This window comes from Ahaetulla prasina, chromosome 3 (assembly GCF_028640845.1).
Source record: "Ahaetulla prasina isolate Xishuangbanna chromosome 3, ASM2864084v1, whole genome shotgun sequence".
Taxonomy (NCBI): domain Eukaryota; kingdom Metazoa; phylum Chordata; class Lepidosauria; order Squamata; family Colubridae; genus Ahaetulla; species Ahaetulla prasina.
Genome location: NC_080541.1, coordinates 163,106,226 through 163,120,210, shown reverse-complemented (window position 1 = coordinate 163,120,210; position 13,985 = coordinate 163,106,226). Strand labels below are relative to the sequence as shown.

General features: G+C 50.6%; 2 protein-coding genes across 2 annotated transcripts; one reads left to right on the top strand and one right to left on the bottom strand.

The window, feature by feature from the left end:
- Positions 1 to 5,243: 5,243 nt before the first annotated feature.
- On the bottom strand, positions 5,244 to 11,590 carry LOC131195042 (uncharacterized). Its single transcript, XM_058176667.1, has 3 exons — positions 11,567 to 11,590; positions 10,819 to 11,416; positions 5,244 to 5,754 (listed from the first exon to the last, which is right to left on the bottom strand). Exons 1-3 carry the CDS (start codon positions 11,588 to 11,590, stop codon positions 5,702 to 5,704), a joined length of 675 nt encoding a protein of 224 aa, XP_058032650.1. The 3' UTR covers positions 5,244 to 5,701.
- Positions 11,126 to 13,744, top strand: FOXD3 (forkhead box D3). Its single transcript, XM_058178576.1, has 2 exons — positions 11,126 to 11,245; positions 11,536 to 13,744. Exon 2 carries the CDS (start codon positions 11,653 to 11,655, stop codon positions 12,967 to 12,969), a length of 1,317 nt encoding a protein of 438 aa, XP_058034559.1. The 5' UTR covers positions 11,126 to 11,245; positions 11,536 to 11,652; the 3' UTR covers positions 12,970 to 13,744.
- Positions 13,745 to 13,985: the final 241 nt, after the last annotated feature.

Sequence of the window (13,985 nt, the reverse complement as noted above, 5' to 3'; positions counted from 1 at the left end):
GCCGCCGCCGCCGCCACCCCCCCCTCCATCCAAGTGAATCTAAACTTGAATAAATACTGTAAGAATGGCTCTTTAGCTGGAGAAGGCCAACTGGCTGCCCTTTCTGCCTTTAGCTCTGTCAGAAGCCCATTCCCGCCCCTTCACCTGGCCTCCTGCAGATCCTTTAGACTGGACCTCCCACCTTCCAGCCCCTGGAAAATGACTGTGGCTGAGAGTTGGATCCAACCTAACTAAAGGGCGCCATTTGGGGAAGGCTGTTCTTGGGTGGAGGAAACCCACTTCTTTGGTTAAGTTACCTTGTTCTTTCTCCTTCTTTTTCTTTTGGGGACGTGGAGGGAGGGGCTGGAGATATCAGAAAGAATAGTGTGTGCTCTGCATGTGTTGCAATTGAAAAGATGCGGTATGGAGCTTCAAAGGTGGGAAAGGAATCAAGAGGGAAAGAGGAGGGGCCGAGGGAGAGCTGAGCTCTTCCTAAAATGATTGGTTTGATTATTTTTTAAAAAAAATATCACCCTCATTCTTGTTTATAAGGAACTCCAGGCGGTGAACATACATCATACTCTTCCTATTTTCCCACAACAACTCTGTGAGGTGGGTTGGGCTTAGAGCGACTGACTGTCCCAATGTCACCCAGCTGGTTTTTCATGCCTAAGGTGGAACTAGAACTCACAGTCTCCTGGTTTCTAGACCAGCCTTTCAAACACTAGAACAAACTGGTTCTCTGATTTGATCCTGAATCAAAGCCTTAAGGGTATCCTGGGATATAATTGCTTCAGCCACGGGCTGGCCAGGAAATGGGACTAGACTCCATTAGATCCTGTGTTGGTAAAGAGCAGCCAACAGAAAACTGGAGTAGAAAAAGAGAGGGAGGGAGGTAAGGTTTTTATCCTTGGAACTATATTGGTCACATAGCACCACCATGCTTTCCTGAAAGAGGGGAGATGATCAAGCCAGGCCATTGTGATTTAGGGCAGTGTTTCTTAATTAGTCTCCTTAAGTAAGGAGAAACTTCCTAACAAAGAGGACAATTAACCAGTGGAACAGCTTGCAGTTAAAAAGTTGTGGGTGCTTCATCGCTCTTTTTCAGAAGAGACTGGACAGTCACTTTTGTCTCAAATGGTATAGGATCTCCTGCTTGAGCATGGGATCTGGACTAGGAGACCTCCAAGGTCCCCTCCAGCTCTATTCTAATTCTGATTCTCAACCTCCAACTCAGGCCTCCAACCTCCCCTCCAGCTCTATTCTGATTTAAGCTCTATATCTGATTTAAACTTTAAGATTGTGGAGTTTAAGTTCCAGAATTCTGGGAGTTGAAGTCCAGAGGTTTTAAAGTTGCCAAGGTTGAGAAATACTAATCTAGGGCAGTGGTGAAATTCAAATTTTATTACTACCGGTTCTGTGGAGGTGGCTTAGTGGGTGTGGTGTGGCTTAGTGGGCGTGGCTTAGTGGGCATGGCAGGGGAAGGGTACTGCAAAAATTCCATTCCCACCCCACTCCAGGGGAAGGATATTGCAAAATCTCCATTCCCACTCTACTCTGGGGCCAGCCAGAGGTGGTATTTGCCAGTTCTCCCAACTACTCAAAATTTCCGCTACCGGTTCTCCAGAACCTGTTAGAACCTGCTGGATTTTACCCCTGATCTAGGGTAATGAAAGGAAAGGTGGGGTACAACTTTCACCATTTCAAACAAACAGCACGTGGCTAGAAGAAGAAGACGTCAGCTCTGGCGAAAACCCATTCAAACCAATGGACGGAATGCGCGTCCACGGAAGGCCAACCAACATCCCGAAATCGTTGCATGTCCCGCCCCAGTCGCTTCGAAAGGCGAATCTTCTTTCTCTCTCTCTCCCTCCTGCGAAGGAGCCGCGAACTCTTCCTTCCAGCCGAATCCGGGGGATGCGGTACCTTTGGCGGAGATGTCGGAGAAGGTAGCCGTCCGGATGCCTAGTGAGAGCAATGAAAAATAATAAGCCCCTTATGAGATGCTGGTGGGAGGGGAAGTCACTTTTATTTAGATCTTTGGTGTTTTAGTGGTTCGATTTTACTGTGTGATACGATAGTGAGGGATAATAGCCATCCTAAAAATATAACAAGGATTAACACAGACACACACACGGAACAATACATTGCTTTCGACCCCAACGACTTCTTTGAATAAGCTTCTAAAACCAGCCTCTACCACGCCAGATCCCGATCCAAATCGCCCTTCCCAGTCTGCAGGAAAGGCTGAAATCATTCCCCCACCCCATCCCCGCCCGCGTTGCTACAGGGAGGCCACTTTGCAGAGCCCTTCTTAAATGAGTATTGTAATGAGGCGTCGGGCTTATTGGCGGAGAAAGAAAATCCTGTTTGGCCAAATCTTTCCGATTCTTTTTCCTCGGCTTCTAGAGGCGGTCGGGCTCTTGCCTAGTGGAGGGAAGCACCCGGCAAGCAGACGAAGATCAAGGATCTCCACAAAGGAGAAAACGACAAATTATCCCACAACAGTGCCGTGTCACAAAGAGCAGCCGTACCACCCAAGGGTTGAAATTAAACGTGGGCATCATTTCAATCCCCTTTTATGTAGATTCCCAGCGGCTCTAAGAGAATCTGCCTGTTCTAAAGAATCTGGGGGAGTCTTCCCGTGGAATTATATGGGGCGTCTTCTCCACTGCCATGGTTTACAAATTAAATACAATCGCCCATCCTTCCAGAAAATGTGACATTGGGAAGATAAGAAACAACTCTATATTCCCTTTAATGGAGGGGTGGGGATGGAGCAGATGAGAATCCGCTAATATAACTGAGGCGCTGTGTAAGGCGATGGGAAGTCAGCTATAATTCTTATTTCCTTTTGTTTGGTTCGCTCTTGTATTCATAATCGAAATCCACTCGATCCCTGCTCTAAATGTTGAAGCTGGAGGGATCTGGGAGGGGCTAGGGCGGGGTCTCCCCTCTCTCCTTTTAGTAACCCCCATTGTTAGCTTCCATTGTTTGGATTCGATATGGATGCTTTTTTGTGGTAATTGGGATACTTGAATTGGGTTTTGGGGGGAGGAAAGAATCCCAGAACTTTGCAATCTGTCGAAGTGGCCAAAGCAGAATTCTGTGCTCTGGGTAACCTTTCCTTGCTTTTATGAATGGGATGCTGACAGCTATGGCTGCCTCCCAACGGGGTGCTTTTAATTAGCTGTTGGACTACGACCCCGCCATCCACTGTTGGTGTTGTGCATCTGGGGACCATTAGAGATCTCCCACCTCTCTTATCCAGAAGCCCCGGTTGCTGAAGTCGTGAACTCGCCGGGTCACCCCTTCTTCCCGGCGACTGGATGAAGGCATCGGTGTTCAATCTAAATAACCAATCCATCACCCTCAATTTAAGCAAGAGGAACGGGTGGGCGGTTCTAAAAATAACTCGGGGGCTGCCCCTGATCTTAAACTTCCTCTTAACCAAGACAAACGGGTTCTCCAAGGTTCAGGAGCGGAAGAGGTTCTCCCCCCACCCCCTCAGCCGTGGAAGTTTTCACCCTTTGAGAGATATTCGTTATCTTCGGGCAACTGATTTCACGGAGTTTCTGTGGTGGGGTAAGGAGAAGTGTGTGTGTGCTATGTATCTTGCTCGGAACGTATAACGGAGAGGAGAAAGACGGCTAGAGAAGGACTAGGTATTCCTGAAAACTCTACCAGCAAAGGAAGTAAGAGAACGGTGCTTGTCCAAGTCCTAGCTGGGAAGTATTGGGGGGGGGGGGAGAGAGGAAAATCTGCCTGACATTGTCTAGTTAGTCAACAGGACTTCACGGTTTTTTTCCCTTTTGGGTCCGTCCCTCTGGGGTACGCCCAAAAAATTGAGGAGACCCATTCTCGAATCCGCGTTGAATTTAAGATAATGAGCAACTTTCTAGTCCAATCCCTTCCACCTAAGAGGAAGCCGGAGCGAGTTCCGTGAGATTCAGTCTCAGGTAAGCAGAACCTTACTCAGTATGTTGGACTACAGCAGGGGTCTCCAACCTTGGTAACTTTAAGCCTGGCGGACTTCAACTCCCAGAATTCCCCAGCCTGGGAAATTCTGGGAGTTGAAGTCCGCCAGGCTTAAAGTTGCCAAGGTTGGAGACTCCTGGACTGCAGCATCCCTCATCCTTATAGTCCCTGGACGAGTTGGTGATGACTTGGATTTGAAGTCCAGGACGACGAGCGAGCCCGGGTTTGGGAAACCTGATCTGTGGGTTTGCAGGCTGAAAGAGGCAACAATCCTAACTGAGTCCAAGTCTCCTTAAATCGAGGACTTTTCCTCCTGAGAGGAAAAAAAAGAGTCCAGAAAGGGGCTTTTCGGGCAATAAAGAGCCTCTGCCTGCGCTGCTCGGCCTGCTCCAAGACTGCTCTCGATCTGGGATCAAAGGCTCATTTCCCCGGGGCCTGAGGTTTTGCTTCCTATCCGGCAAGCAGGAGCTCCCCTTATTACCTGAGGCTTTATTGAGGAGGAAGAGGGGGAGTTCTCCTTAGAGGCCTCCCCCAGCCAGATAGAAGTCCCCACTTTTTTTATTTTTATTTTTTTCATTGGCCGGTGTCAAATATTTTTTTATTTTATTTATTTATTTGTCAATCATATATAAGATAACATTCATTACCAAACTAGGCAACATCATCAGTGCAAATATCTGCATGGCATGGGTCCATGCTACTTTATTTTTTATTTTTTTTTATTTTTTTAAATTATTTTTTATTTATTTTGTCAATCATATATAGGATAACAGGTAAAAGTATAAACATAATTTGGATACATGAAAAGAGTAAGTAAAAAGGAATATGAGGACAGGGACGGTAGGCACGCAGGTGCACTTATGCACGCCCCTTACAAGACCTCTTAGGAATGGGGTGAGGTCAACAGTAGCAGTTAAAATTTTGGGGGTTTGGGGAAGAAACTACAGAGTCAGGTAATGCAATCCAGGCACTGACCACTCTGTTACTGAAGTCATATTTTCTGCAATACCCCAGAATAATTCTAGGGCAATTCTAGCCCCCCCAAGCAGCTGTAGTGGTTCTCCAAAGTGCCCCCCTCCCCAGTTTCCTATCTGGAGGAGGAAGAGGATGGGTCCCCCCAATCCAAGACCGCGGGAGAGAAAACCGGGGCCCCATTTTTCAAAGGGGAACTCTCAGTCGGGGCCAAAATCCAGCCCCCCCTCCTCCCGAAGGGGGCGCCCCTCCCGCGGATCTGGTCTCCTCCGGTTTCTCCTCACCCACCCACCCCTCCCTCCCCTGGGCTGAGGCCAGCAGGCGCTCCAGGTTGTTTGTTTGGCGAGCGCTCTTGAGCCCGGCCCTCACGACTTGGGGAGGTGACCGGGGAGTGGTGGTGGTGAGGGAGAGGCGTCTTGTAAAACGGGACGGATAAAAACGAGCCGGAACATCTTGTTTGACAGAGTGATCCGGCATGATGAAGCGGCCTCTCTAAAGAAGGGGCGGAAAGGAGGGGCGGAGAGGCGAAAGCGGGGAAAGGCCGGGCCAAGCGCTTTTTTCTCTCTCCTCTTTTCCCAGCCTTTGGCCCCGGAGGGGATGGGGAAATCTCCGGAGGGAAAAGCCAGCGCAGGATCACCGTCCAAGGATCACGCTCTTTTCGACGGGGAAGTCATTTGATTTGGTTCCCTGGTCGACCGGGGCCTACGGAGTGTCTTCTGCCGCCTCGCCTCTGCCTTTAGCTGTCCCTTACGGCGGATGGAAAGGACCATTTTCAAGAGAAAGCCTCGTTTTGATTAAAGCTGACACGCCGCTGATAACTCCGTGCTAATGGGCAATAATTAACATAATAGCCATAATTAAAAGCACGCTAACAATGCAATAAATTTATCACACCATTTTATTCGGGTTTTGGCCCCCTAACTGCTCTCTCCTCGTTAATTAAACGTGTTGCCTTTCACAAAAGGGATGTTTGTACATTTTCCAGGAACAAAGATATCCGTTTGGAAACACGAGGCTGCTGCTTCTCCCCATCCCCCCACCCCACCTCGTTCTCCTCCGTGTTTGGGTTATTCAAACGTCTCCCGGGGTTTCGTTTCGCGGCGGCTGCACGATTTTTACACGCGGTTTCTTCTTATTCCTTTAGAGCACCAATAACTTTGTATTACAGTATCCGTATCCTCATCCCCATCGCACAGAAACGGGGCCCGCATTGGATAAATTTCGATGGGATCGCGGCTTTGTGTGTGTGTGTGTGTGTGTGTGGGAGAGAGAGAGAGAGAGAGAGAGAGAGAGAGAGAGAGATGTTATCTAAAAGGCCAAGCTAGATGGGCCTTCAGAAGGAAGGTTGTGGCCGTGAAACTCGTGTGTGTGGGGGGGTGTCAATTAGATTAGGTTACCCACCCCACCTTCCTCTTCCTCCTTCTCTCCTTGCCTTCTACCTTCCTTTCCCTTGCCGGATAGCAAGCCTGACTAGAACGCGGCTTTTTCTCCAATTCTTTTTCCGAGCTGCTAAGGAGAAAATGGTCCCCCTCTCAGTCCAGCAGCTGGGCTGTTTCACAGCATTCACATCGAAACCTATAGAAACCAGCACTCTTCTGTTTCTCTACTGGCACGCCAGTTCATCCACACGCTTCCTCCTCCCCTCCCCTTTATTAACTTACACCCTCTTCGATTAAAAAATGCTCCATTTTTTTTAATGGTAAGGATTTAGGTCAACGGTTTCTACAATTATTCCGTGAAAGTCACGGGGCACAGGAGAGGAGCAAATATATAGTTGGTTCCGGGAGAAGAAGCCTAGCCCAACGCAGCTGGTCGTCCTCCCCTCTCCTCCTTTTCAGTCCTACCACCTCTCCGGATTCATTTTTAACTCACTTTGCGGGCTAGACACTCACTTGCTCATCCTAGGTTCCAAGTGAACCGTAATTAATTTCTCCTCTCCTATCATAAGTTGTTCGTTCCGCGTCTCCCCCTCTCCCCCCACCCCGCCACCATCAAGCCCAGCAACGTCTCTATCTGACTCCCTATCGATCTGGACAGTAGTTTCCGCCATTGCTAAATCGCGCCTGTGCATTATTGTACATATCTACACGTAGCTTCTCTCTCGCATGAATTGGCTCTCGCCTCCGTTTCAATTTTAAAAAAATGTTTTTCAGCCTTCTGTTTCAGGAGAGAGTAATTATGAGCATTTCTTCGGAGAAAGTTTAGCTATTATTCTAAAATTATTTTCTTCAGCGCACACATAGAGACGCTCCACAGTCACCAAACTGGACGCTGTAGGGAAGTTTCCCCACGAAGTTGGAAAACTTAGGGGTATAAAGAGCAAACTTCACTGAAGGATTCCGTTTTACCCATTCGCTGGTGGGTGGTCCTGGCCTTTGGCTTAAGCTCATCCTTCCTTTGGGCAACCGCGACTTCCTTTCCATCTCCCACCCCCCAACTCACGAGTGAGAGAGAGAGAGAAAGAGGGAGTGGGGGAGAGAGAGAAAGAGAGAGAGACTGACTGTCTCTTTCTTTCCCAAATTAGCTTTTGGATGTGAGCAGCGGCCTTTGTGCTTTGGACACCTTTCCAGATGCGAACTGGATTCCTCTTCCTCACCTCCTTTCGGGGAGTATTTTAGGGGAAACTACAACATACGCACTGATCCAATAAATAAAACACTATACATACATATACATACATACACACACACACACACACATATGCAGCACAGGAAAAGGTGAGCAGGAGACAAATCAAAGATGGGCTCCCAAAGCCAGTTGGCCCTTCCTCCAGGAGGCCCGCAAGCGAATGAATACTAGCTCTGCGAATGGCGCCTGGATTCAAACTCAGGTGTCCCGCTCGATTTGCCAAAAGGAGCCCCAAACTTTGCCTCCATGATTTCTCCTGCCTCCTTTTTCTCTCCCCGGCTACCCCCCCCACACACACACACAAACCCTCCGGCAGTCTCCCTCCCTCTTTCTCCCAGCATCAGATGGTAACACTGATGGAACAAGAGATTAGCACAATAGAGTCCTAATCGAAGGGATACGTTTCTTCCACGCTAAGCACCGTAATTAATGGTATGAATCAATTAATTTGACTTCAGTTGTGTCAAAGCAAAAAGCTCAACAAATGAAGGCGACGCTTTCTAGAGTGAGGTTCTCTCTCTTTCCCTCCCTCCCTCTCTCTCTCATCACCTTGTTACAATCTCCGGTGAGATTTCACAGAAAACCACCTAAGAAACAGATGTTTTTGTAATGCCTGACTATATTTGAGAAAGCGTTTTTTTTCCCCCAACGGAACGGCGGGATCGGATTCCTTTTATTCATTGCTGTAACACGCGCACACGGAGATCTGCGAAAGTTTTTATTGGTCCAAGGGTCGGAATTCACCCCGGGACCATTGAAAGGTAAAGGCTCCCTCACGAAGAGACCGGGGGGGGGAGAAAACTTCCTACGGTCACCCTCAGGGACTGAAAGGGGGACGCGTGTTTGTGGGGTGGGATAAACCTGGTTTACGAATGCTTTCCGCGAACGGGCACATCTCCTAACCTAACCCGTCCGAATTAGCCAAGCCTGGTTTCTTCCCTCATCTAACCGAGACTGGGAAACGGTCGCTGTCTCGTGCTAAGGAGTCCCAGCTGGGATGAATCGCTCTTCAAAGCAGCGATCGTAGAACCGCAGCAGAAGATCTTCTGTGTAAAGGTGAGAGCTTCCGAATAAGGAGCTACGGAAAAGCCCTTTTCCTCTCCCGCGCGGCAGCGCTTTGCAAAACAAGAGAAGGACAAAATATACAACGCACCGCATTCGCTCGAAGTCCTGTCCGCTTTGTTTTTGGGATGTCCCGTGGCAGATCACCCAATAGGACGATCCGCCCCTCCATGCCATACCGATTGGCGGGACGACGGCGGTAGAGGTGGGGTGGGGGAGAAATGTAACTTACAGGTGCCGCTTTTTCCAGAGGTAAAATTTGCAAGTCCCTCTCGTTTGAACAGTGATCTGGAAGTATGGTCCTCCATGCAGAGAGCCAGGTTTCCCCCCCCCCTCTTACTTTCTCTTTGCTCAGAGCATAAATCACTGGAAAGGTCCCCACCCCACCCCACCCGGTACCTTCCGTATACTATTCTTGCCATTTCTGTCTTCATTAGCACGTTTCGACACTCGGTCTTAAGCCAACTCCCCTTTTCTCCTTCGGAAGAGGGACCCACCTTTTTGGTTTCGCGTGTTTCGCTCCCGTTTAAATATAAAGATGTCTCGCTTTTTATCCGAAAAGCTGTAAAATGTTGTGATGGAAACAAAAGCCGCAACACAAAGGGCAGTCCAGGCAGGTGGGTTTGGGCATTTCTTTTGGAGATTCAGAAAAGATACAGGTTCTTTTTTTCCCTCCCTCCTTGCGACTGTTGTTTTTGTTTTTGTTGTTGTTGTTCCTATCAACATTTCTCCGAAGTCACAACAATCATTACAATAATATATAGGACGAAAAACAAAAAGCAAAGCGAGTCATTTCCTACCTAACCCTAAGCAATTGTTCTCTCTGGAAACGGAGGCTTTTGTTTAAAGAGGAGGAAATAGACATTTGCAACAAACTTTGAGAACTGGCTATCTCCTGGAGTTTGTTTTCTTGGGACAAGGCTTACCTTGGAGGTGAATACCAAAATATTTCCATTCCCACACATTCCCCCTTCCCCATTTCCTACTTTTTAATATGCTAATGAGCTATTATTACGTCGTTAACACCTCTGCAAGATACCACCAATAACAATAAAGCTACAGCATACACACACTCTCTTCTTTTAGTTATTTTTCTTTCTCTTCCCATCTTTTTTTTTTAGGGAGGCGTGGTTATTTTATGTCTTTTGGTCTTATTTCGATCCCCAATTGACCGACAAGATGAATAGATACCCATCTTTTCCTTCTTCGTTTCCCAGCGGATACTGGTATTTATTTGATAAAGGGAGAAGAAAGGGGGGGGGATTTCTCTGAAGTTGTGGGAGGGGATAGAGATGTTCAAACAGACAAACAAACAAAACGGATTTAAAAAACCAAAACATTCCACGGCACCGTAATAATTGTATTTACAGTTGGCTCTATCATTTAATTCCTAATCCAGCCTGACTGATCCAGTTGAAGACTTACTTTGCTTTCCATTCTCTCTCTTTTAAAAAATATTATTTTCCCAGGTGCGGGGTGTGTATGTGTGTGGAAATGCCCAATTCTGAATAGATTTCATGGGGCCTTTTTTCTCGTGTGTGTGTGTGTGCCTGAGTTCATCGAATTCCAACGTGGTAGTTTTGTTTTGATTTGTTTTGATGCTCCATCCATTCCTATTAGAATAAACTTGGCGACCTGGGCAGATGTTTGTTTTTAAAGGGCCATGCTGGAGAGACCTGCCATGTGGCCTGTTTAGGCAAGTTTTCCCTAAAGGGAGCCGAGCTGATCACTTGGCGGTGATCAAGGGGGAAGGAAGCCACCGTTGTCTCTTTGTTGACAATCCCCTGAAACAACTTGAGCCGGGGTTTGGCCTGCCAGGGGGGCGCTGACGTCAAGCCCCGCCTCCTAGTATATCTTTAACTGGAAAGTAATCTATCAGGCAAGCCTTTTTTAAAAAGGCACTTTCTAAGTGGCAAGCGAGTTCCTCTATAACGCCCGTGGATTCCCCGCCCTCTCCTGCTCGTTGGGCTGCCAAACCGAACCTTTTCTCCCTCCGCCCATCCTCCCTTTCGGGATACAAGGAAAAAAAAAGAGTGGGGGGGGGAAACCTAAACAGAGAAGACGGAGGGGGGGGTGTTTGTGGGATTTGAAAACAGCGAGGTGGGGGCAGAGAGAGGAGTAAAGAAGGCAAAGAGAAAGAGGGAGGTTTGGAGCGAAGGCAGAGGCGAGATGAAGATCCCGCAGTCGAAGAGAGCTAACCTGCAGCATTAGCCTCGGTCGGTGGTGACGGGCACAACCATTCCGATGAGCCGGGAGAAGGTCGCCGGTCGCCAATCGCTTCGGTTGGGGAAAAGCACCGTCCAGCACCACAGCAGTCCGGGGGTATCTGGAAGCCCGGAGTCCTTCCGGGAAGGAGGAACCCTAAAGGGCTCCAGACCAGGAACAAAAAACGGTACAGGAGCTCGAATCGCTCGCACGGGTTTGCCGCCGCCGCCGCCGCCCCTTCGGCCTCTGCCTGCTCCCTGCCGCCCCGTCGTCGCCGCTGCTGCTTGACTGGTGGATCGGGAGAGGCTGCTGAAAGGAAAAGCCCCGAGTGGCCGCCCCGCTTGCCGGCGTCGCACTCGAGCTGCGTGCAAGGCTTGGCCCGCAGATCGCAAGGGCGCCTATCAGCACAGTCGCCGCCAAGGTGGGCAAAGGGTTTGCGGTCTGCTCTCGGATGCCGACAGCTGGGTGAGAAGGAGGAGGAGGAGGAGGAGGCCCCCGTGGCCGGCAGGTAGCGGAGGAGGAGGAGCAGGAGGAGCAGGAAGAAGAGGAAGGCTGGGGAGGGGGGGCGCTCCCTCTCTGGCTGCTGATACCGCTACCTGTTGGAGAATCACCCTGTTCAAAGAGGGGCCGGATTTGGGTCCAAGTGTCCTCAGGAGGCCCCTTTTTTTCTTCCTTCCTTCTTTCCTTCCTCCCTGTCCCTTCCCGAGGCAGAGACACTTTTCGTCCCTTCTTCTCTCTCAACTCTCCCGGTTCTTCCGATCACCATCGCCGCCGCAATTAATTGACACCCCACCCTCCAGCCCTCCGCTTTCCCTTTCCTGAGCTGGGATGACTCTGTCGGGCAACCTGAGCGCCAACGACATGTCCGGCCAGACGGTGCTGACGGCGGAAGATGTGGACATCGACGTGGTGGGCGAGGGGGACGACTGCCTGGAGGAGCGGGACGGCGGCGGCGGCAGCGACCTGGAGGCCGGCGGGAGCCCCGGCGGCGGGTTGGCTAGGTTGCCCGCCTCGCTGGCTTTGGACGAGGCGGCCGAGCTGCTGTTGGCCAAAGAAGCGGCAGAGATGAGCTCGGGCAGCAGCAGCAGCAGCATCGGCGGCGGCGGGAGTCCCGTCGAGGAAAAGGGAAGCGAGGAGGGCTCGGCGCCGGGCGCGCCGTCCGGGGCGGCGGCGGCGGCGGCGAGCGCTGCGGCTGCTGCCTCCAGCGGCGGCAAGCCCAAAAGCAGCCTGGTGAAGCCGCCCTATTCCTACATCGCGCTGATCACCATGGCCATCCTGCAGAGCCCGCAGAAGAAACTGACGCTGAGCGGCATCTGCGAGTTCATCAGCAACCGCTTCCCTTACTACCGGGAGAAGTTCCCGGCCTGGCAGAACTCCATCCGCCACAACCTCTCGCTCAACGACTGCTTCGTCAAGATCCCCCGCGAGCCGGGCAACCCGGGCAAGGGCAACTACTGGACGCTGGACCCGCAGTCCGAGGACATGTTCGACAACGGCTCCTTCCTGCGGCGCCGCAAGCGCTTCAAGCGGCACCAGCAGGAGCAGTTGCGCGAGCAGACGGCGCTCATGATGCACAGCTTCGGCGCCTACAGCCTGGCCGCCGCCGCCGCCGCGGCCGCCGCCTCTTCGTCGGGCCCCTACGGCCGAGCCTACGGCCTGCCCCACGGCGCCTACCCGCACCCGGCCGCCTTGCAGTACCCTTACATCCCGCCCGTCGGACCCATGCTGCCGCCCGCCGTGCCCCTTCTGCCGTCGGGCGAGTTGAGCCGGAAAGCCTTCAACGCCCAGCTCAGCCCCAGCCTCCAGCTGCATCTCAGCGGGCTCGGGGCGATGGCCGGTTCGGGCCCTGCGGCCGGCGGGGTCAAAGCCGAGCCCAGCGGCCGGCCTTCCTTCAGCATCGAGAATATCATCGGGGCGAGCGCCGGGCCGGCCGCCAGCTCTGCCTCGGCCGTCAGCGCCCAGACGTTCCTCCGGCCGCCGGTCACCGCGCAGTCGGGCTTGCTGGCCCACCAGCCGCTCTCGCTGGCCAGGACCACGGCGGCCATCGCGCCCATCCTCAGCGTGCCTACAAACATTCTCTCCGGACAGTTCCTGCAACCCGCCGCTTCGGCCGGTGCGGTCCAGGCCAAGTGGCCGGCGCAGTAGCTCGGCGGGCGAGCGCGGGACCCGCTCTCCCTTCTTTCTTTTCTTCCTTCCTTCTTTCTTTCCTTCCTTCTCTTCCTCTCTCCTCCCTTCGCCTTTTTCTGAGCTCCTGCGAAGAATCGAGGGTAGTGGTGGTGGTTCCTGGCCGCCTCCCGCTTCGCCAACAGACTCCTTTCTCGCCACGACCCTCTGAGGACTCGATCGGCTCCAGAGGCCGCATCTTCTCTGCCTTAGTCCGTGGCCTTCGCGGTGTAAACCCGGAGGCTTCGGAGCCCCAAACAAGGCTGGCAAAACGCATAGGAAAGAAGGGTTCGGACGCTGCAGGTAAAGCTGACACGCAACCCGCGGCGACCTGTTTCTTCGATATTTGTAGTTGGGAGGCGAGAGGCAATGACGGACTTTCCTTTGCAGTTTTTAATTTTATTTTTTTAATGGTCCATATTTGGCAAAAAAAAAAAAAAAGAAGCAAAAGCAAATAAAAAATTCAGAGAAAAAAGGGAAAACGGGAAGTCGAGAACGCTCAAGCTTAGGAGTCCCGAACTTTCACTTTTGTTGAAGGTTCTCATTTTTCCTCCGGTAATTTTCTTCGAAATACATCCAGATTTGCAGCAAACTATAAGGGAAGGCGTTTTAAATATGAAAGAACTGAGCAGGAAAAAAAAAGGGGAGAAATACCCCTCTTATTCTATTATAGAAGTCTGTTTATATATGAATGAATATATGTATTCTAAATGTTATTCCTTCGTGTTGTACACAGCTTTGTAAATAAATTTTTAAAATGGCACTTTTGGTGTTTGCTTTCCAGTTAGTAATATCATATGAAAGAGAGTTATAAAAAACGGTTTTGCTCCATTGGGAAAATTCTATAGTCATTCAGCTAGATGGCAACAAAAAAATCAATAGAACCTATATATGGGATACAATTATTTTGTTAAAAATACAAGACTGAAAAATGTAATGCCTTAAAGAGCAAGAAAATCCTTCCCAAAGATCATCCTTGACCTTTTCCATCAATCTAT

What these genes read in the sequence shown, in the direction of transcription:
- FOXD3 (XM_058178576.1), top strand. Translation starts at nt 11,653, where the DNA reads ATGACTCTGTCGGGCAACCTGAGCGCCAACGACATGTCCGGCCAGACG.
- LOC131195042 (XM_058176667.1), bottom strand. Translation starts at nt 11,590, where the DNA reads ATGGTGATCGGAAGAACCGGGAGA. An exon ending in TGATCGGAAGAACCGGGAGA is followed by an intron (nt 11,417 to 11,566) that starts GTTGAGAGAGAA and finishes TCCAACAGGTAG; the next exon opens with CGGTATCAGCAGCCAGAGAG. An exon ending in GACCGAGGCTAATGCTGCAG is followed by an intron (nt 5,755 to 10,818) that starts GTTAGCTCTCTT and finishes ATTGCCCATTAG; the next exon opens with CACGGAGTTATCAGCGGCGT.